Consider the following 22,469-nt stretch of genomic DNA (forward strand, 5'->3'; position numbering starts at 1 on the left):
CGCCGGGCTGTCAATCAAAAGATGACTTCAAAGGAAGTTTTCCTTTCATCACACGCGTGTCCCTGCCGCCGCCGCCGCAAAGTGGCTACGCCTGAGTTAGCAGCTTTGGGATAACTTGGGAGGGGAAAGGGGGAGGGGGTTAAACTCAGGTTACACAAGTGACATCGTCTGTCAATCAGAACACTTCCTCATTGATGATCGGCTTGATAATCGATTGTCTCAATATGTGTGAATTTAGACGAAAATCAGCAATCGAAAATGTTGGAAGAAGACGCTCGATAGATTCTGGGTTGAGGTTAGAAGAGCAACGCTGGCAACATGGACCAACACCAGTCAAGGTATACCCTCCCACCTCCTTCCAAACGGACGTACAGCCCGACCGGATACTGACATAGAAAATTTTCGTCTCCCCGTCGACAGGTCCACAAAGCCGACTATCTGCTCGACCAAACGCAGGAGGCGGCGGCAGCGGTGAGCGGCGAGCATTTTGACAAAGGCGGAGAGGTGAGGGTGTGAAAGGAGGGCAGTCGGAGGGGGGGGCACACGCTGACATTTACTTATCAGGCTAAACAGCTGACATGAGCGATCAAGGACATCTGGATGTTGACGCGATTGTCCGCAAAAGTCAGAGGTCAGATCCCGCCGATACGCACACACACACACAATCTTATAGAATCGGGTCGCTGCGCGTGCGTGTGCGTGAGATGGGCGGGAGGTGGGGTTGCTTTGAGGGATTGACGGGAATCCGTGCGTCAGACCGGCCCACATTCAAATGGTCAGGACTCCTGAACGTTTGCATTTCATAAATATATAGAGACACACAAACGTGTGTGCGTGTGCATTCACCTGTGTAGACGAAGCGCCCTGGCGCTCCTTTGCAGAACTGTTTGGACTTGTAGGACAGCGTGACCTCCACCACACCGGGAATGTGGCGAGGAGGCGTCTGGACGCGGATTGCGTGTGGGGTGATCAGCTGAGGAGCACAAGAACATGCTAGAATGCACTCAAAGCACACACTTGGAACGAGGTAGAACAAAACAATTAAAACGTAATAGAACATGCAAAGAGATGTTTAGGAAAACACACTTTGAGAATGCAGAAGAACGAATGATAGAAGAATATGCAAAAAAAAAAAAACATGCTTATGCAACACCCTAAACCAGGGCTTCTCAATTATTTTATGTTACGTCCCCTAGCAAAAAGAACATTTGAGAAGCACTGCCCTAAACGGACATGCTTAGACCAGGCTAACAAGAACATGCTAGAAGAACACACTTGGAAGACATCAGAAAGAGTTGCTTTGAAGAGGCGAGAAGAAAAGTGACAAGTTTGAAAGTCTCCCGCAATCTGGGTCAGCACACGCGTGCTGGTGACGGCGCCAGACGACGGATCAAAGCGAGGAGGTCCACGTGTGAGCGAGCCGCCGTGCGTCTGCTCCCCCCGCCAGGTGTTGTGTTCTTCTGGAGCCTGGATAGTTCACGCCCCTGCACACGCTCGACACGTGCCCCCCCCCACACACACACACCTCCGAGCCCGCCCCTTGCGGTCACGACCATGACGGCGGCGGCAGTAAGGGCCTCACCTCGCTCCACACCAGCATAGTCCCGAAGACCACCTGGAGTCCGTCAAAGAAGTTGTCCCCGATGAGGATGACGGTGGCGCCCCCCGTGGTCCAACCTTCGCTGGGGCTGATGGCTTTGATGCACGGCGTGGCTGCTTCACAACACACACGCATGCACGCGCACAGATAAAACACACACACACACACACGCACACATTAATGCAAAACAAAGACACACACAGAGCCTCAAAGTGTATTTAAAAAAAAAAATTTAAATGAAAGCAAAAAAGTGCCATTTTAGCCACTCGACTTTTGTTTGCCATGGACGACATTTGACGTCTGTTCCAAAAGACTTTTTTTGGAGCTTCCACTCTTCAGGCATCTGGTTGGGTGTGTCCTCTCCCGGGATTGGTCACATGGAGGTAGTTGTTCCCGCCAGGTGTGTGGGCTGAATTTACATAACGACTGGTCGCTCATTTTACGTATGGCGTGAGACAACCTTTGGGGCACCCAGAGCTTGCTAGTTAATCAAAGTGATTTCATCAGATGATTGGTTGATAAGTCAGTTCATGAGTTGATAGGTTGGTTCATTGGTTACTTGGATGTTTGGTTGGCTGCTTAGTTATTTACTTGGATGATCAATTGGTCTAGTCGCTCAACCGGTTCGTCACTTGGGTTTCTAATTAAATGATTGGTTGGTTAGTTGACTACTTGATTATTTGGTTGGTCTACTGACTGGTTGGTTCAGGGGTGGGCAAACTTTTTGATTGGTGGGCCACAATGGGTTCCAAAATTTGACAGAGGGGCCGGACCAGGAGCAGCAGATGGATGGAGTGTTTTGGTAACCTCACCTCATCAGAGGAAAAACAATACATTTAATTTTAAATGAAAGTGAGCAAAAGCATTACAACAAAATATATGTCACAGTATTTAGTAAATAAAACATTAACAAGGTTTATACATTGAATTTTTTTCAAGTTTGGCGGGCCGGATTAAAATGTTTAACGGGTCGCATGTGGCCCACGGGCCGTAGTTTGCCCACGCCTGGATTGGTTGGTCATCTGGTTGATTGTTAGTTATTTAGTCATTTGACGGGTCGGTTAGTTGGTTTGGTCGGTTGTTCAAGTGGCAGGTCAGTTAGTTGACTGACTTGTTGGTTGGTTTGTTATTTAGTGACGTGATGGGTTGACTGATTGGATGGTTTGGAAGGTCGGTAGGAAAATGATGACTCACTCTATTTCTTGTATTGATGTTAATATTATCATGGGAGCAACAGTTAACCATGACACGTCTCATAAAAACATGTAGTTTGTCACTAAAACAAGGTCCAATAATTTTGAAAATCCACGTTTTCCAGTCAATACTTGCGTCGTATTGCCCGGAAAAATTGTGACTGGCGGCCGGGCGAGTGTTTGGCGAAAGGCGTGACGAGCTGACAAAAGAGGAAGTGGGGCCGCGGCGAAGCCGTGCGTTTCATTGTGATGGTCACATTCATTTCCCGCCTTTTGTCAGGATGGTAAACAAACCCTATGATGCGTCTTTTGCACGTGGACCCCGACACAAAGCAAAAGAGAAGCACGTCTGGAGGATGCCGGGGGAGCTTGGGGACAAACACACCAGCAGATGTTGACACTTTTTTTGAAAAGTAGATGAAAGGACGGCGCGCCACAAGAAGAAGACGACGACGACGACGACGAAGAGCCTTCGGACCACAAGGACCAGCACTCCTCCCTCGATGGTGTCAAGGTGGTCTCAAGAAGAATCACAAGCTGACGCGTCGGCGGCGACAGATTGGTGTCAAGGAGCGTTTGTTTTGTCCCAGCTCAGGTGCACGGCAAACATGTTGGGGCCATCTGAGGAGGTGAGCGCTTCTTTCATCAACATCCCGCCGAGATGAGCGCCGCACCGCCCGGCGCGCCCGCCAGCTCCGTTCGAGCGTACTTGAAAGAGGCGAGCCGGGACGTCAGCTGAGAGGACGCTGCCAGACGCCTCTTTGATGACTGACTCTGGGAAGGCTTCTATTACTTTCCAGCGTGTCCCAGACGGGTGGGAGTTGTCAGGGGAGCGAGGGGGGGAGTGAACGGCGGCATATTTTACTGTGGGCTACGTCCCAGACGGGTGGGCTTTTGGTTAAATGATAAGACGGAAGCGGACAAAGGAAGAATAAGTTTGTCTCCGACAATATTTTCTTCATCTCCTCCGCCACCATCTTGATTGTTCGCTTGAATACGTTTGTGTTTGTCATAAAATGTTTTATTTTACTCATCGTCAAACCCACTTAATTTATTCGCTGCCATTGACGGATATAGACACCAAAAAGTACATTCATTTTACCAGGGCTGCCAGTGAAGGAGTTAAGAAATTGGCACGATCGCCTTCAGATTTTAAGATGCGTGGACAAAATAATGCCCCCCGTCAAAAGCTCCGCCCACACCCCACCGTACAAAAATAACATGGTCTTACCTTCGGACGGGTCCAGGCGTCGTGCGCGGCGGCCATGTTTGGAGTTGTTGTGGACAAACATGTTGTCGGAGACGGACAGCACGTGACCGTCCACGTTGACCGTGGTGGACACCACCACCTGCCGACAAGTGAGCGGAAAACACCTTGATGGTCCGTCAGCTTTTAAATATGACGGGCAACATGGCGTTGAGTAGCGGTTGCTATGCGACTGACCTGGAAGCGCCTCATGTCTCTCGGATTTCCCGCATTTTTCAAACAGTTCTGATTGCACTTGAGGAAGAACTTGAGGAAGAACCTGCAACACAAGGCAAAAGAAAACAGCTCAGTACAAGATCCAAAAAGATTTGCTTGGCTGGTGTTTGGCCTGACTGATGTTTAATCATTAAAATATAATAATATTTGCTGCTAAAATGGAGCTAGGTCACACACAATGCCGCCACCCTAACCACAGCGGGCAGGCAAGGATTTTTCTTTTTTAAATGGGCATGAAAAAACAAAGGAAAGATTTTAATTGTAATCGTTGAATAGTATGTTCTCGCCTCTAATCGATACAATTTAAGAAGCAATTACGAAATATAAAGAATACACCAGTTTCCGAAGCCGATATGCGGCCCGCCGCTCATACTTTGCCCACCACTGCTTTACAGTGTGTGTGTGTTAGCACACACACCTCAATAAATTAATAGGTCTGTGTGTGTGTGTTGGGCATGATGTCATCCCACCACACCCACGCATTATGGGAAACAATTAGATTGGATTCGGATTACAACACACAGACACACGCACACCCACACAAGCACACACACAAATGTAGTCGTGGCAGCAGAGTCAAATCAATAATCAGAAAAAAAAAAATGTAATATATTTCATTTCACCGCAATGACAACATGAGTGAGTGCAATGCTAGCTTAGCGTCACATTCGCTTTCGCGGCGGGCGACCAGACAGTGACAAACCATTGGTCGCACTCAACACTGTAACCGAGGAGAGCAGCCGGCACAAGACAAAGAAAACTATTTTGTGAGCGTCAACACGCACAGACGCCGCAGGAGACGTGATTAGGAGTTGAGGTCAAGTGTAATATTTACATGATGGCCATGTTAGCCTCTTGAAATAACGGCGCTGGCTGGGCTGCTAATTAGCAGCAAATAAGAGCGGCTTTGCGCGCGTGTGTGCATGCACATTAGCATCACATGATCATGCTCATACGTGTGTGCGTGGCTTGTTGGCTCAGCTACATGTCATCAATAATTCAACAGGCAAGATGTGAAAATGACATGAGGCTCCACTTCCACCAGCGTGGACAATCAAAGTCAATATTTGATGAGCCGTTAAGACACAATTGACCCCCCTCCTCTCCATACAAAAAAAATCAAATAAATTAAAAAAAAACAACGCATACACACACGAATACCGGGCATGTGCCTCCGGTTTCTCATTAGTGCACTCCACGCACACGAAAAAAAAATCTCAAATTGGTTCCGTCTGATAGCTTGAATGGCGCCGCTCTGCAGGCCACCGCGTGTATAACAAGACGTGACCGCATGTGTGTGAGTTTGTATGTGCAAGGTTTAGGTGCATGTATTTTTGTGTGTGAGTGCATGCATGTACCTCTTTTTCAGACACACACACACGAGTGAGGGTTAGGGTCGAACTTCAACAAAAGTTCCCAAACATTCTCAACATTGGGACAGGAAGTGAAGGGGGTTACAAACCACAGAAGAAGAACTTAGCTGCAAACGCACACAAGGATTGTGTGTGCGTGAGTGTGGGAGACACATTACAATGAGGTGGAAGTCAGAGTTGGATTGTAAAATGGGGGAAAAACATTTTATATAAAAAAAAAAGCACTATGGAGCCAAGACATACACACAATGTGCATGAGAACACACACACACACCCACGCACACACACACAGGTCTGCTGTTGTCATTACTGCATGGCAGCCAGCAGTATGTTGAGCGGTTCCAGTAGAAAAATGTTCCCGCTCCTCCCAGAACACCTGCAGCAGCCCCACGGGATGCTGGGAGATGTAGTGCGTGTGCGCGTGTGTGAATGCGTGTTATGGTGGACGAGGTCACAAGTTCAAGAATAGACTCTCAGAATCAGTGTGTTTCTACGAAGTACATCGTGAAATGTTTTTTTCAAATAAATTGATGATGTCATCAACGGCAACGAGATGAGTGAATGTGTGATGTCATCATGTTGAGAGGAGGGGCTTCCGCTAATGCTAATGGCGCTAGTTTGTAGCACAGCTGCTGGTAGATGCTCGTGCGGGATTCAGCATGGCCGCCACTCAACTGTCAGTCAAGTCTCGTGTCAACCACTTGATCCGCTTCTAGTACACTTTAGATTCACTTCAAGTTCATTCAGACTCACTTGACAACCACTTTCAATTCACTTAAGAAGCATTTCAGCTTCATTTAAGTGTCCATTTCAGTTCAGAACGATGAACTTCGAAGATCCATTTCATGTTCACTTGAGAGACGCTTCAAGTACATTTAAGATCCGGGTCCAATTCAATTCAGATACAGTACTAGTTCTGTTAAGAACCACTTCAAGTTGTATCCTGAATAAGTGTAAAATTTATGTTATCCACGTAAATCCAGAGTAAATCCACGTTAATTCTTGTGTCTGATTTAAGAGCGTGACACTATACAAGAAGCGAAATACGTTTCAACATTCAACTAAGATTTGGTTCAAATTTTTGCAGCCACTTCAGATGCATTTATCATCATGTTTGCTATGCTAACCAGGCTAAAGTATCTTATGTGGGTAATGAGGCAAATTTGGCTAATAAGGCTAACTTGGCTAATGAGGCTAACAAGGCTAATGTGTCTAATTCAGTTAATGCTAATGTGGTATGCCTCACATTGGAAAATGAAGCTAAAATGGCTAGCAAGGCCACAGCTCCAATGTGGCTAATTTGCTTAACAATGCTAGCGAGGCAAATGTGGCTATCGAGGCTAACGAACCTAATGTGGCTAATTTGGTTAACGAGGCTAATGAGGCAAAAGACAATTCACATTTAAATAGCGCTACATTTCAAATGGTCCTTTATTGATCTTTTCATCTACATCTTCATGAAAATTTTTATCCTGTCCGCCTTTATTTTCAGGTTGAAATTAATGCCGATCAATTTGAAACTCATCCATTGCTCTTCGATCCACTTCCTTCCCTGCAGGCGGCCCGTGTGAACCTCCGCTGACGTTTCATCATTAAACAGCACATTTACATTTACACACGCGCGCGTGCGCGCACACACACACACACACACGCATACAGTTGATTGGTTACTGATAACGAGAAGGAATAATGATGCAAACATTACATAGTAAATGTAATTTACTCTCCTTTGAAGTCGCATCTCCACACGCACACACACAAACGAACACGCACACACCTAGTTGGCACAAGTGCTGAGAGCAAACGCGCGTTTTTTTTTGTTTTTTTTTTGCAGCGTGTGTGTTTTCTCGGCACATTTGAGCTTTTTAACGCTCTCTGCTTCCGTCCATCTGTTTGGCGGCGTGCGGGTGCGATGCTGCGGTCGTGTCGCGAGGTGTGTTGCCGTGGCGAAGGCGGCGGTGGCGCCGTGGGGACCAGCGGTCAGCGTCAAGGTTGACGCCGGCCGCCGCCATCTGGCCCGACCTTGGACCGCACTCAAAATAACAAACACCTCTGAGTGCGTCTCCCACTCAAAGTCACAGTCTCTTCCGATATCCGCTGCCTTTACATACGTGTCATCATGTTTCTGTACGTCCAGAGCGTGAAAAGTGGTGGCTGGAGATACAAGCTTTTGCTCGCATGATTTGTTTTTTTGGGGGATTTTTTTGTTTGACTTGGGCGAGCAAACTTGACGTACGGGTGTTGTATGGTTGTAAGCAGCATTTTGGCAAACGGTGAAAAATTCTTCAAGCAAGCAATTTGTGACCACTCCCAGCTTAATTTGAGGAATTGGGGAAAAATTGTTTATTGTTCAAGGAGTCTCAAGGTACGGTCCTCGAGGGCCGCTTTGTGCATGTTTTAGAAGTTGCCCACCTGCAACACACCTGATTCAAATGATCAGATCATCAGCAGGTTCCGCAGGGGCCCAATTTTCATGGCCCTAGGTCAAACATACCGACGTAGGGTTTCCTTTACACCTCAGTAGGGGGCGCTAAAGACCCATTTTTTGTACTCCTGTGTGACAATTATAAAATATGAAATATTTCATCAAGCCTAATGTGTGTGCGAAGTTTGGTGTGTTTTTACTCACATTTAGGCCCTCACAAATGCGATTCATTGCGGAGAATTATTGTTGACAATTGAATCAACAGTCATCGGAATCAAAATATTTTGCAATCAAAATGAAGTTGCATTCGATTTATTGATGGAATAATCGCTCGTGTTCACTGTGGAGCCATTTTGGATCCACTTCAAGTTGCCGAGTGACACCACGCATCTTCGTGGTCGCGTGACTTCCTGTGTTGTCGCCGCAAACACAAGCTTCATTTGCATATTCAACGTCGACGTTAGGGATGCAAATGTATGCGCATTATCTCGATTTGGAACTGGTCGCCATATGTGGCGGCGCTTACACGAGCAGGTGACAACATGCTAACACTTTGTTCAACAAACCACACGCGCCGCGACGTGATCGGTCGCTGGAAGGGAAGCGCCTCCATCGCTGTCGCCGCTTCCAGTCACAGTTTTTCTTGCTGTTGTCGGCGTTTCGGTCACGCTGTGCCCGCGCAGAGGTGTTATGCGGCGTCAGCATTGCCAGGCGGGACGCCACAAACGCCACTCCAACCTCTCACGCGTGATGTTTAAAGGACTGGCGACTAGTTCCTTGTTTCTCTCAGATATGAGCTGAGAATCAGCGCGACGGAAACGGAATGGACCAGTTTGATTTTCCGCCTCTCCGGGACAAGTCAGATGGGTCGCCGTGGTAACCAAGCAATTGTTATCGAGGCGTTTTCACCTTTTCAGAGGTGACGGCACTCCTGACAAAACAGCAAAAAGTGCTGCCAAGGCACCAGCAGAGACCAAAAACAACACACACACACACACACACAGAACACACACACCCACACACACACGCACACACGGCCCAGTGGTGTAAAAACAGGCGTGAGCAGCGACCGCCTGTTGGTGGCGCTCAAGAGAAAAGGTTATTTCACCCCAGGTATTTCTCCAAACGCGAGAGCCAAGACCTCTGTTGTGACGTACATGCGACAAAACATGCAAAGGCGACGTTGCCAAGCTTGCTGACGTTTCCATGACGACCACATGACAGGAAATGAGCAAGCCAGAGGTGGATTGCGAACAGCGGGTCTTCGGGGTTGGGGAGGTCTTAGAGGGTTGTGGGACGGCAGCATCGGGTCGTGCTCGCCGCCCGTTCCCCAGAGGAGAAAGTGGTGCGAGGTCCCAGCATGCACTTCCTGCAGGCCGCTCTTCAAATCAACAACACATGTCGAGCGCGGCTTCGCTTCCCACCCGGTCGCGCCGGGAACGCTCGTCCGTCCCAAAATGGGTGGGGCCTGCCTGACTTTAGGAAAGTCTCAGACATCCTCAACACAACAAGGCAAGGACGCAACGGAAAGTACGTACACAACTTCCTGTCAGCACCAACGTTTTGATACCTCAACATTTAGGTCAATTACATCTAAAAATTTTGAAAGTTCTTAAAAAAAATACAAATAAAAAAAAAAAATAACAAAGTATGTCTTAGATTTATAAAGCTAACTCAAATCACACGTTGCACTCCACAAATACTTAACATTTAAAAAAATAAAAATTAATACTAAAACTAAAACGAAGTGCTTTTGGAAAAACCAAAAGCGACTCAAAAACCTCATTAAAATTAAACTGAATTGAAAAATAAAAAAAAATTAAAAATTAAAATTAAAACATACTACAATAAAATAATCCACAACCTTTGCCTGGTCACGCATGAACACGCATGCGCTGGAGCTCGGTGCGTGTTCCAAGTTCACAACAACGTCTCATTTTCTCATGTCACCAAATCAAAGTGTTTACATGTGTGCACATGCGTGTGATTGCATGTGTAAGAGTGTGTGGGAGTAAAATTTTGCATGCGTGCATCAGTTGTGAATGTGTGTGTGTGAGAAAATTTGTGTGGGAATGCATGAATGTTTACATGTGTGAACATGTATACATATATAAAAGTGAAGGCGTGCACGTGTATGTGCGTGTGTGTGTGTGTGTGGACGCATGTGTTGACAAAGTGAGTGTTTGGTGACAGGAAGCAGATGTGACGGCCTCACAGAAAGTGCACATGTACCTACTTCCACACGCGCACACACACACCCCTACACACACGCACACACACCCCAACTTTGTGAGGGGGTGTGTGTGCGTGTGTGTGTGATTGACAGCCGCAGAGTGTGAGCGTGTTCATTAATGACTGACGACTAAATAACACTTAAGCCCGCTAGCACAGGTGGGGGGCAAAGGGGGAATGGGTCGATGGATCGATGCTCGTGTTCACACACACACGCACACACCTGCGCTCCCAACTAGGTGGCCCGGAGCCCCCGGCTGCTTTGAATTTGAGCGGACAGTGAATGTCCAGGGGGGGGGCAGGAGTTTTGTCGAGGGGGTGGTGGGAGGTATTGGGTTGGCGGTGGTGGGGGGCAGCCTGTCTTCATCCTGAATTTTTTTTTTCCCAGAATCCTCCTGCGGCGTTGAGATTAGCCGGTTAAAGGGTGGCGGAGCATCGCGCTCTTTGATTGGAGCGTTTGACAGGCGGGATTAGAAGGCGTGATTAGCGAGACGCCGCACGTACGCACTGCTAAGCTAAAATAAGCTAAACTAACCCCCCCCCACACTGTAGCCTTGCTATTCCACTTTCTCTTGCATGGCGTCGTCATTAGGCACTCGCTCGCTGCAACGATTAGCCTTTAGCACGTTAGCGCAACATCAGAACGTGCAAGTTGTCATTGTTTCAGCCACACAAGACAGGACGGGAGAGGTTAGATAACGACTGGTCACGGGTCACCAATAATGACCGGTCACTCTGCACCTGCGCGCTGGACGACCATCCACTTCCGAATGGTTGCGGCAGGTTGCAGTCGCAGCCAGGCGTCCTGCGAGTTCAGTGATGTCACACTTTGAAGGTCAGCGTGACTTCAGACAGTTTAAGAGGCAGGAAGTGGAGGGAGGGGGGAAATTGTGGAGGTTTGCACAGCCCCAGACCCACTGGACTCACAAAGTGGGGAGGGGGGGCTTGAAGGAAGGGGTGGGGTGGGGGTGGGGTCGTTTGGCAGAGTGGCGTCTTCGCTCGGATGGCGGTGGAGGCCTAAAGCGGACTCTGGGGCAACATTACGCGCGCTAGGCCTTAAAAGAACACCTGCTAGCTAACGCATACGCACGACCGGGAGGACCAACCAGAGGAAGAGCAGGAAGAAAACGACGAGAAGAACTAAGAGGAGGAGGAGGGTGACGAAGGTTTGCAGCACAGATGGACACGGACGAGCCACGCAGGACAATCCACATGCTCATCAAGGAATCTTCATAAACTCAAACTACGCCCGTGTGTGTGCGTGCGTGCGCGTGTGTGTGTTGAGGACTACGCGATGAAGGACGTTGCTCGTAACGAAAAAAAAAAAAGCAGCACAAGGTTGCAACAAGGTGACATTGTATGAGATGACCAATCAAAAGAGTTCACTGGTGATGATGTCACACACAATGGACAGCACATACACATATTCACACTTATATGTACACACGGGGACATTTTAACGCGTAGGGCGCCGTGCAGAAGAATGTTTTTGGTTGTTGTTTTTAAATGTTGTGTGTGATTTATTTTTTTACAGTAATCTTTAATGGTAACTAATGAATTAGATTTAAAAAAAGTTTTTAATTTGCATCTTTTTATTGAAGAACAGGACAGTATTTCAAATTTCCATTGCTGAAACTGAGTGAGTCAGTTACTGCTTTGGTTGATCAAATTTGACAGAACATTAGTCAAAATGTTTTGTTTTCCAAAGTAAAAGCAGATGTGTGGAAGTGTCTTATTTTTAACACACACACACGCACACACACAAACAAAGATAAGCAGTCTGCTTTTACAGAGGAAAACAAAAATTGGAAAATATTTTCTGTTGAGACGCTAAAATTCCAAATACTGATTGTTTTTAAAGCTAAACAATCGATACCGGAGTGATCGTTCATATCAAAATAGTTGATGATTGATCGATCCATTGTTTCACCTGGAAAAGTTTGTAAATTTGAAGACAAATATTTGGAATATTCGAGCAAATTACTCAAGAATATTGATAAACTATTTGTGTCGACGTGATTGGTTGCAAGTCATTTGCATCACGCATGAACCTGCATCAACGGTGGCTAGCTGACTGAGCTCGTTCGCCTGGCAAAAAACAACAACAAAAAAAAAAAAAACATTCGCACCCCTGCTCCGAACCGTTCCCATCCCCCAAATTAATTTGTCAAGGTGCTGCTGAAAGAAGACGTTCACCTTGAAAAGTCCATTTACCAGTCCGCAAAAATAAGAACATTCCCACAAAATACACTTTTCACTTCGACTACCAATAACAACATGACAGCCACTCACGCGTGCACACACAAAACTATCACACACAAACACACACTCACACACACACCCCCACGCATCCCCAGCAACAATGCGTGTGTGTGTGTGCGTGTGCGTGGGGGGGGGGGTGTGCGTGTGTGTGTGTGTGTGTGTGGACCCAAATAAGGAACCAGTCAGGGAACCAAACAATTGCACCTGAAACTAAACAATGAATCACAAAAGGGAACCAAACAGGTATGAAACAAACCCAAATAAGGAACCACAAACAAAGCAAGCAAGTATGTTTGGAACCAAACAAGAAAGCAAATACAAAACCAAGCTACGAAGCATACAAGGACCCAACAAGCACGTGAATAACCCAACAGAACCAAACGAGCGCAAGTACATACAAATGCAAACACTGAACCATTCAATCAACCAAATTAGGAAGCAACACGAATGTGGGAGGGAAAAAAAGAAGGAATCGTACAAGAAAGCAAAAACAGAATCAAACCACATCAAATGTGGAGGAAACCAACAAGGAACCCCAAAAAAAGATGTAAGGAATCAAAAAAGGAAACAAAATAAATGCGAGAGCAAGCCGGGGTGCGTGTGTGTGTGTGTTCATATCAACTTCCTTCTAAAGGACTTTTTTTTTTTTTTAAACTAAACCAGCTGCCATCCCGTGTGTGTGCGTGCGTGATGCAAAGGTATCACGTGGCTATCAGCTTTTACTAGCGGCATCCACACGCCTGGACAATCTCGCGGCGCTCTTTAATGTAGCATGGCACGGTCCTGATGTTGCCATGACCCCGCCTCCCCTCCATTCCAGCACACGCCCGTCACGTGACCTCGGCGGCCGCCGCCATCTGCGGCCGGCGGGCTTGGCCAGTAAAGCGTTGCCGCCCGATGCTCTCCAGGCCCTGCCGCCCCCGCCCCCGCCCGTCCGCCAGATGCCGCCTCCCACTAGTGCCGCTTTAGGGCGCCATGGCACCTGCCAAGACCAAACCCCCGCCCGCCACCCCTCGAAATAGGAAAAGCGCGCGTGATTCCTCCTCGTCTCCCGACAACAGGTGACGGCGTCACGTGACTGCCAACTCGTCACTTCTGCTCGTCCTCTTGGGGCGCTTTGACATGCGAGTATTGCGCCACACTCAGACGTCAAAGCACCACGCTTTATTTTTGTTGACTTGCACGAGTTCAATAAAAAAACATTTTAAAAAAAAGAAGCAAACACTAGTTAAGTGTGGGGGGTGTTATGTCTGTGCGAAAAGAAATGGTGGTCGTCACCTCAAGAATGATTTACGAAAAAAAAAAAACGCTTCCACAACCTGCACACGCTCAAACATCACTCACTTGCATTCAAACACGCACACACACTTGAACACACGCACATTCACACAATTACACACACACACATTCACATCCACATGCATGTTCACATGCTCAGACACACACACTTGCAGTCACACACTAGACACAGTCCGTCAGACACACACACACACAGGCAAGCACACACACGCAAACACGCACTTAGCAGCACACAAACACACACTCACAGCTTCTTGTCTGCTTCCATCTTGGTACAGAAATCCAGACTGTCTTCGCATCCTCCTCCTCTTCTTCATCTTCCTCCTCCTCCCTTAGTGCTGAGCTCAATCACCCCCCCAACTGTCTCATTTGCACCCTGCACCCCATCCACACAACATCATCTGCCCGCCGATTGCTCTGTCTCAGCATGCCCGAGTCACATTTCCCACACACACACACATACGCACGCACGCACGCACGCACTCACACGAGGAGCATCAAAGATTCAGGCTTTAAGGACCTCAGTCAAATAGGATGACAAGTTTACAAAAATGGTTGCAATAGGTGAATGAGTGTCTAAGTGTGTGTGTGTGTGTATATTTTGTGCTCTGTGCATGTTTGTGTATGTAGTGAGTTTGCAATATCCGTGTGTGTGTACTTGTGTGTCTGTGTTTCTGCGTGCTGGTGTATGTTTGTGTGTGTGCGGAGGTGAGTTGCATGCTGGGATGTAAGTGAGAGGGGATGCTGACGGGCTTTCCCAATTTTCCCATGATCCCCCGCTCCATGGGGGGCGCTCGTTCGCATGTGCAGTTGTTAACACAGCGGCTGGTGATGTCATCACATTTGCTGCGACCAATTACGTGCGAGCAGGAAGTCGGTGAGCAGCTGTTTGCCAACATGGAAGCCCCGCCCACCACAGCCGTGCTTAGCCTAGCTTAGCGCGGCCTCTTGATGAGTCCCAGCGGCTGCTGAAGCACGCACGCACGCACACACACACACAGACACACGTGCGCGCACATCCATCACAAACACAAAGTAAACACAAGGCTAAAAACAGCTTATTGTTGACTTGTGAACTTTCTCTCTTGCTCACTCGCTGATTTCCTCTGGGAAACTCCATTTATGACAAACACGTGTGCGTGTCTTACATGTCCATACAATGTTGAGGCTTGACAATAACAAGCCAATCAGAAAGCAAGCGAGTGAGCGAGCAAGTGACTGAGTGAGTGTTGGTAGTGAGGAACCGAACGAAGGAGTCATGAGTGAGTGAGTGAACGAACGAGTGAGTGAATGGCTTAGTAGTGAGAGAGTGAAGTGCAAGAGCTTCATAAGCATTCCAACTAACAACCAAGCGAGTGACTTATACCGACGTCCGACTCCTCGAAAGTTGCGACAGATGTGTCGCAGACGAGCGTAGCGTCACACAGCCGATTTTGAGACGTCTCAATGCATTGCAGTTCGCATTGTGTGACGTACTCAGCGATTGGTCGTGTGGTTCCACAACGACAAAAGTCTGCCATGTTTGAAGTTTGTCTTGCTGCATAGTGTAACGCGTCCTACGTTCGGCATTGACCAATAGGAAGACAGTGCCCTCCTACTGATGACAAAAAGACTGGACGTGGTGCAACATGACCTGGGACAGCTGCTTGTCTCCCGGCCATGGAGTGAGTGAGTGAGTGAGTGAGTGAGTGAGTGAGTGACTGACTGACTGAACGGACAACTGAGTGAGTAAAGAGTCACCAAGCAAATCAGTGAGTGACTTAGTAGTCAGTCTCCACGCAAACGAATGAGTTAGTAAGGCGAGGAAGTGAGTGAATAAGCAAGTGAAAGAGTTAATAGGGAGTATTAGTGAGTGAGCGAGTTAGTCCTAACAGATTGAGTTAGCTATCGAGAGAGCTGGTAGTTTGTTACTTTGTCGTGAGCACCCGAGTGAATATGTTAGTAATTGAACCAGCAAGTTAGTTACGAGGTTAAGCTGGTGAGTGAGTGAGTTGATAGTAACGACTCATTGAGTAAATGAAACAGTGACCAAAAAAGTGAGTGAGTTTGTGGCGTTTAGTCATGAGCACCTGAGAACGTGTGAGAGTGAGAAAACGAGCAAGCTTCGTCATTAGGAATCTCATGAATTAAAGAGTTCGGATTGAGCAAGTGAGCTCAGGAGGGGACTTTGACTTTGTCACGTGAACTAGTGAGTGTGTGAGTGAACGAGTTTCTAGTGAGTATGTAGCGCGCATAGGAAGTGGGCTGCGCGTCCCTCCTGAGACAGGCGGAGACGAAAAGACACGATGAGTTCAAAGGTCACCCTTCATCACCGCACACCCAACAACTTGCCACGTCAAGCGGCGTGTGCGAGCGTAAGCGGGTGGTGACCTCCATGTAAGGCGTGAGCATTAAAGTGGGGGGGGGGTGGCGCTCAGACGGCGGGGCGGTTACGGCTGAGGTGTGACACTTGACTTCAATTGATGTTTGCACTGACATCGCCTGCACAACGCTAATTGCTCATATTTGCTGCGATAAAGCCAACGCAACACACACGCACACACACACACACACGACTTGTAATTGTCATGTTCACAGCCACACGACACGTTTCACTCAGAACCTTTACTTGATGTCATCCGTGTACATGTGTGTGCGTGTGTGTGAGCGCATCTGAGTGATTTAGTTGCCCCCACTAAATGTCTTTACTGTAGCTGCTACAATATCATTTGCATGATCGCTCACTAAACACACTCGCCACATTTGCACATGCGTGTGTGTGTGCGCGTGTGTGTGCCTAATAAATCCTTCTTTCTTAACAGCCACTAAAATGCAGAGAAACAACCAGTCGCTGTAAATCACCAGCATGACCCGAATGGCGCTCGTGCGTATGCGCTCGCGCGTCATCCTTAGTGTGTCGTTGTCACAGTTGCGCTTGTCGCCAGCCGCAATCCGATTTTGTTCGTTTCAATTCAACTCTGTCAAATTGTGATCTTATTTCATTCAATTCTCTTCTTTTTATATTCTCGTCTGTTCTTTTCGGATCATTCATCCAACTCTGCCCTGTGGCATTTGATTATGTTCTGTTACGTTCCATGTTGTGCTATCGAGGGAAGGGCGGCTCTTAGGGGTGTAGCAAAAAAATTATTTGAATCGGATAATCGGTTTTGATTTAAAAGAGGCGAGTGCATCGAATTGAACGAATTATTCAAATGAAAGATATATCAAGGTATGTATGGAATTGTATTTTCTTGAAGAGATATATATCTTTAAAGGTCACAATTACAGAACTGAAAAGTAGTGGAATCAAATTATAATCGCACCGAATCGAACCCAATGGAATCGTTCCACTTTCATAGGGAAGCGTCCTTGAATTGTAGCGCACCTCATCATTTTTGAGCAAGGTATCAAATAATCTTTTATTGAAGAGATGCACACACCCGAGTGACTACGGGGACCAGGAATTTGATTTCGGCAAAGAAAATCTGACAAGGGACTAAGTCCTCCTCGCCGCTAGATGGCGCCATACTGCAGCCGTCGGCGAATCGTCGTTGGTGCCAATTATAGACAATTATCTGTCATAATGCAAATTGAGAAAAGAAATCGAGATAATGTGATAAAATTTCACATTTTAACATTACAATTTTTACATTTCAAGTTATGTGATCAATTTCATGGTACAGCACGATTTATTTCATATTTTAAAGGTTTCAGATTTGCACGTGATTTCCCTTCACATCACAGTAAGTTTTTTCTTATTTTGATGTTCTAAAGTCCTGAAGAAGAAGAGCTTCATGGCGTAGCTTTTTAACTTCGATTTCGAAGACATAAAAATAATTTTCCACCAGTCACCTGAACCCAAACATTGAAATGTAAACTTGATCACATCAAATGTGAAATTTATAATGTTAGAAAGTGATACGGAATTTTTGTTTTTTCTGGTGTGGCAACGATACGCTTTTGCTGGATATCAAAATTGAAGATGTACATTTAGAAAGTGTCTATTTTTTTGCCCAGCCTATCTAGTGTTTTACTATTTTTAGACTATTGCGTTCTGTTCTATTCTATTGTGCTCGCGTGTATTCATCATGTGCAACTTCAGCGACATCAAAGTGTCAAATGGAAAAGTCAAATGAGGCTCACAGTTTTTGCTTGTTAATGTGCGTGCGTGGCCGTTGTCCAAGGCCTCGCTAACGAGCCAACACGGACCGGCTACTTCCTGTCTGCCGACCTCCTGTGAGGTCATCGACTCCCACCTGTGCGTCCAATTGCGGGCAAGTGCCGACGGACAGACGGCAGTTTCAAGGACGACCGACGTGTGATTGGCAGCAAGGAAATCTTTGCGACCTTGATGGACGTCAACACCTTTTCTTTTTTTTTTTTTTTAATGATTGTATCTCATGACAACAATGCAGAGCTACAGCGAGACATTGTGCCATTTTGTTGCATGCCCCAATTCAAGACACACATTACAAAATTACAAATCCAAAATATAAATAAGTAAAAAAAATACAAAGACATCATTTCTTAATACCACAAATTGATCACCACGAGAGGGTAGCCAATCGAAACGACATTGCGGAAGCACTCAAATCAGCGGCAACAAGCTTGAAGGCAGATGTCTGGAAGTTTTGGGGTTTAAAAAAAAAATAATATTCACATTGCTCAAGGAACGAGTTTCGACTATTTGCCGCATTGTGGCTTTTACACGCATGTGACGTGTCATACTAAGCACGTGTCCAGGCTCAACACCGAATCCAAACAATGACATCATCATACACTCTCGTTCTTCCTGTTTGAAGGAGCAGCGACGGACACAAACACACACCGGAAGTGACACACACACAAAGGGGGCGTGTCCTACCTGTCGATGATGACGGGGTCAGACGGCGTCTCGTTTCGATTGCCGCAACTTTTTTTGTCACAGCAGCGACTGAGGAGGAAATGCAGAACACGTTAATATTGAATCAGACGACAAAACGACACACACATGCACACGTTCCGTGTACACAAGCAGATTTAATATCTTATGGTCATAACATTCATACTGTATCATGTGTGTGACAAATATTTGATACGACTGTAACAAACTGTAATAAAACTTACAACCGCCTAACAGACAGACAGACAGTCTCTCTCGCTCTCTCTCTCTCTAAAATGATAAAATTGAAAGTTGTTGAGTTGTTAAAATGTGAATTTGCTATTCAGCTTATTAATATTATGACTATTATGGGACGTCTCTCCTCAAGAGCGAGCTGAGGTGCAGACAACATCTGGACCACGCCCAGAAAGCCGCCGTCGCCGCCACAAGACAGACGCCAACGGCAAAGACATAGCATATCATAAAAAAACAATACATGTCACTGATGAGATTATTTGCATAGATTAGTCGCTGTTCATTCTAAAGGATATAATTGCGGGGAAAAAAAAAATCTATTTTTCTTAAGTAATGTTTTACTCTATTAATGTCAATATGTCTTAACGTTAGGTCTCCCAAATGTTTCATGATCTTCAGATTTCATTTTTGGATCAACACGATTCTCCTCCTATTGGTAAAATGCTTTTTCATAAAAAAAAATAAATAAATAAATTTTAAAAAAATAAAGACGCAAATGCATCTTTGTATAGACAGTGGATGACCGGTTAGCTTGTCCACCTCAAAGTGCAGATTGTCCGAGGATTGTCTCAATATGCGATTGTGAGCGTGATTGGTTGCATCTCTTATGTTTTTTTTAATTATATAATTCTCCACCCCTGGTATTAGCATAGCATCTTGGGCTAATTGTTGAAAATTAATGTTTAGGAGCGTCACGCTGTCCTCAAGCACACATACACACATACACACCCACACACACACCCGTGTCATGAAACATTAATGAAGTCAAAAGTGTCTGTTTGCATGTCGCCGGTTTCTGTGCGACGCTCACCGCCGCCATTAGCCAAAGTTCCAGGAGACCAATTATGATGGGCACCCGCGGGTGCTGCCGTGGTGACGAAGTACCACTGAAGTGTCATCAACACGGTGGACCCCAGGAGCCATGCCAGCCACACCCCCCGGGGACGCCCCTCGGCTCCCCCTCGAGCCTCCCCCGTTTTCCAAAGAGCAAAACAAAACCTGGCATGCCGTCCACCGCATTTGCTAATGACGCTTCCCCTCGGGCCGCGAGCACGCTAATGATTGACGCCAACGTGTGTGTGTGAGTTTGTGTGTGTTTTTGGCACAGGCTTTGGCTGTGAAGGTCACACTCACACACACACACACACGCCCTCACACACACACAATCTCCTTTATTCTGACAGTGCACACACTGAATTACACGTGCGCACACATCTGTACATATAAACACACTCTCACACATAACACACTCTCAGGTAAAAACTTGGGACTATTTGGTAGAGAGCGGACATGCGCTAGGGGCGAAAAAAAAATGGCGCATCTTGATTTTGGTGGCGATGCAAATCTCTAAGCATGTTTAGGAATTTGGCAAAACTCCCGCTGCACCATGCTGAAAATTCTGGCGGACCGAGGACATTTTCTTTTATACGTCTCTGGCATACATGACAATTTGATGGCTGAAAGTAACCCAAGCTGTTAGCACATCGAAATATTGCCACAGGTAGCGTAAATGGAGTCTAGTGAATTTGATTGGATGTGCAGCAAGACAAATTGTGACGTCTGCTTGCAATTCCTCATGAACGTACTTTGCACCCTAGAAGTCCTGTATAGACTCCAGCAAATCTATTTCTGCTTCCGCCATATCAAAGACTGTGGTGCCAAAGTTTGTTGTGTTCACACCCACAACGGCGCAAATTCTAACCATGGCGTCTGCGAAAATACCACGTTTCCAACCCGCCCCTTGTAGATTTTATGACACACCTTTTACCAGACACGAATATTGAGCTCTCACACATATCGTACATTCACACTCACAAGTGCACCCCCCCACACACACACACACACGCACAAACTCATACGCAAACAGGCACATGCACACTTGCATGTTTGAACGGTCGCAGCTGGCAACACCTGCTAAGCGGGGAACGTTCACGCCCACCAAGACTTGGCCAGGTGTGGCCACCACGCAGTGTGTTTTATGCCTTTGGGCAGGTGTGTGTATTGGGTGGGTCGCTCTGAGGTTCAGCCTGCAACTGGCACAGTAGCCAGTCACAGTGGTCAGAGGTCAAAGTTAGCATCTGACACTCATGAGTGCTATTGCTGAGGTTTGTAGCATTTGTTGCCGTGGTGACGCCTTCACACACAACTTGAAGTCTCACACACAGGAACACACACCCCCACACACGCACACACACCCCTTGTGTTGGGTTTGTCTGACTTACATGGACACACACGCACAGCCACCTGTGTGCATTGCGTGTATGTGTGTGTTCGTGCGTGATTCTTGCGCTGGAGCAGTAAATGAGCATTAACGAGTTGGAGCAAACGTGTTGATTGGTGAATCAACACCATAAAGACAGACAACAGCTGCTGTTTGTCACTCATACACACAGGCGTGCACACGCACACTCACGCACATTCACAATATGCACACACACACCGTCTCAGGGAAGGAGCGTGAAAAAGAGTCGTACCTGCACATGATCTCATGAGTGAGCAGAACGCGACACATTTCCGGATTCTTGTCTTGTCCTTCGTACAAAATGGCCTGACAACACACACACACGCACACAGACACAATAGTTGTAAAGAGTTGTCACAACATTAATAGTTTGAGCGACAAATTTGTCGGAACATTGTGAAACCGGGAGATTTCTGTCAACTGGGAACAAACACAGTATATGATAATATATAAATTAAATAAATATAATTAAAAAAAAAAAAAAAATATATATATATATATATATATATATATATATAAACTATAAGCATAAATTCATTCATACGTGCAGGCACACAAGTGTCCACACACACACATACATGCACACACACATGCACAGTGAGAGGTTGTTTAACTGGTAGTCAATGAAGCGGATTCACTGGGGGGTTTCTAAGGTGCTTTCATCGATTGGCGGTGGCGACTCCAGTCGACCTGTCTGTCAGCATTGGGAACGTGTGTTTGTGCGGGGGTGCGTGTGTGTGTGTGTGCGCGCGTGCGGGCGGGCGCGGAACGCGGTCTCCAGCGTGTCGCGCGGTGCCACATGAAGATTATTGATCCGCTCCATGGCGGCCGCTGTGTCTCCCACTTCAACAATCGATGGCTGACATGCCGACAGCGCCGCCGGTATGTGCGCGCTCGTGTGCGCGCCCTCGTGTGTGTGTTAGTGAGTAGCTGCTCAAGTTTATGACCACAATAAAAATGAGTCAGGCAGGTTATGATGATTGCTTAATGAGGAGACGATGATAAATAATCAAGTACAGCCAAGGCCTTTACATGGCGTTTCGACTTTGCCAGCGCACGCAATGTCGCAAACTGTGAAGTCATTTTTTGGGAGGGTGGGAGGGACGAAAGAGCCACTTCAATCATTTCTCTTAATAGGTTCAAATGTGTTTGAATATGTTGAAGCTTCAGGAGAATTTAAAGGGATAAGACATTTTTTCATCTTGTGTAAGGCACCACAATAATTGGGGGTTCACTTTATTAAAAGCGGATGTGGAAGATGCATT

General features: G+C 46.6%; 1 protein-coding gene across 1 annotated transcript in view; it reads right to left on the bottom strand.

Moving 5' to 3' along the window:
• Positions 1-22,469, bottom strand: part of LOC148338992 (transcription factor COE1-like) — a 46,346-nt gene that overhangs the window by 17,474 nt on the left and 6,403 nt on the right. Inside the window, exons 5-10 of the mRNA XM_088293513.1 lie at positions 21,437-21,510; positions 18,711-18,779; positions 4,238-4,319; positions 4,025-4,142; positions 1,583-1,713; positions 847-973 (exon numbers count right to left, since the gene is read on the bottom strand). Coding sequence (XP_088149639.1) covers positions 847-973; positions 1,583-1,713; positions 4,025-4,142; positions 4,238-4,319; positions 18,711-18,779; positions 21,437-21,510 — 601 coding nt within the window. The remainder of the gene's footprint in view (positions 1-846; positions 974-1,582; positions 1,714-4,024; positions 4,143-4,237; positions 4,320-18,710; positions 18,780-21,436; positions 21,511-22,469) is intronic.

Source organism: Idiotropiscis lumnitzeri, chromosome 4, assembly GCF_059441095.1.
Source record: "Idiotropiscis lumnitzeri isolate Australia: NSW breed Sydney's pygmy pipehorse chromosome 4, RoL_Ilum_1.0, whole genome shotgun sequence".
NCBI lineage: Eukaryota > Metazoa > Chordata > Actinopteri > Syngnathiformes > Syngnathidae > Idiotropiscis > Idiotropiscis lumnitzeri.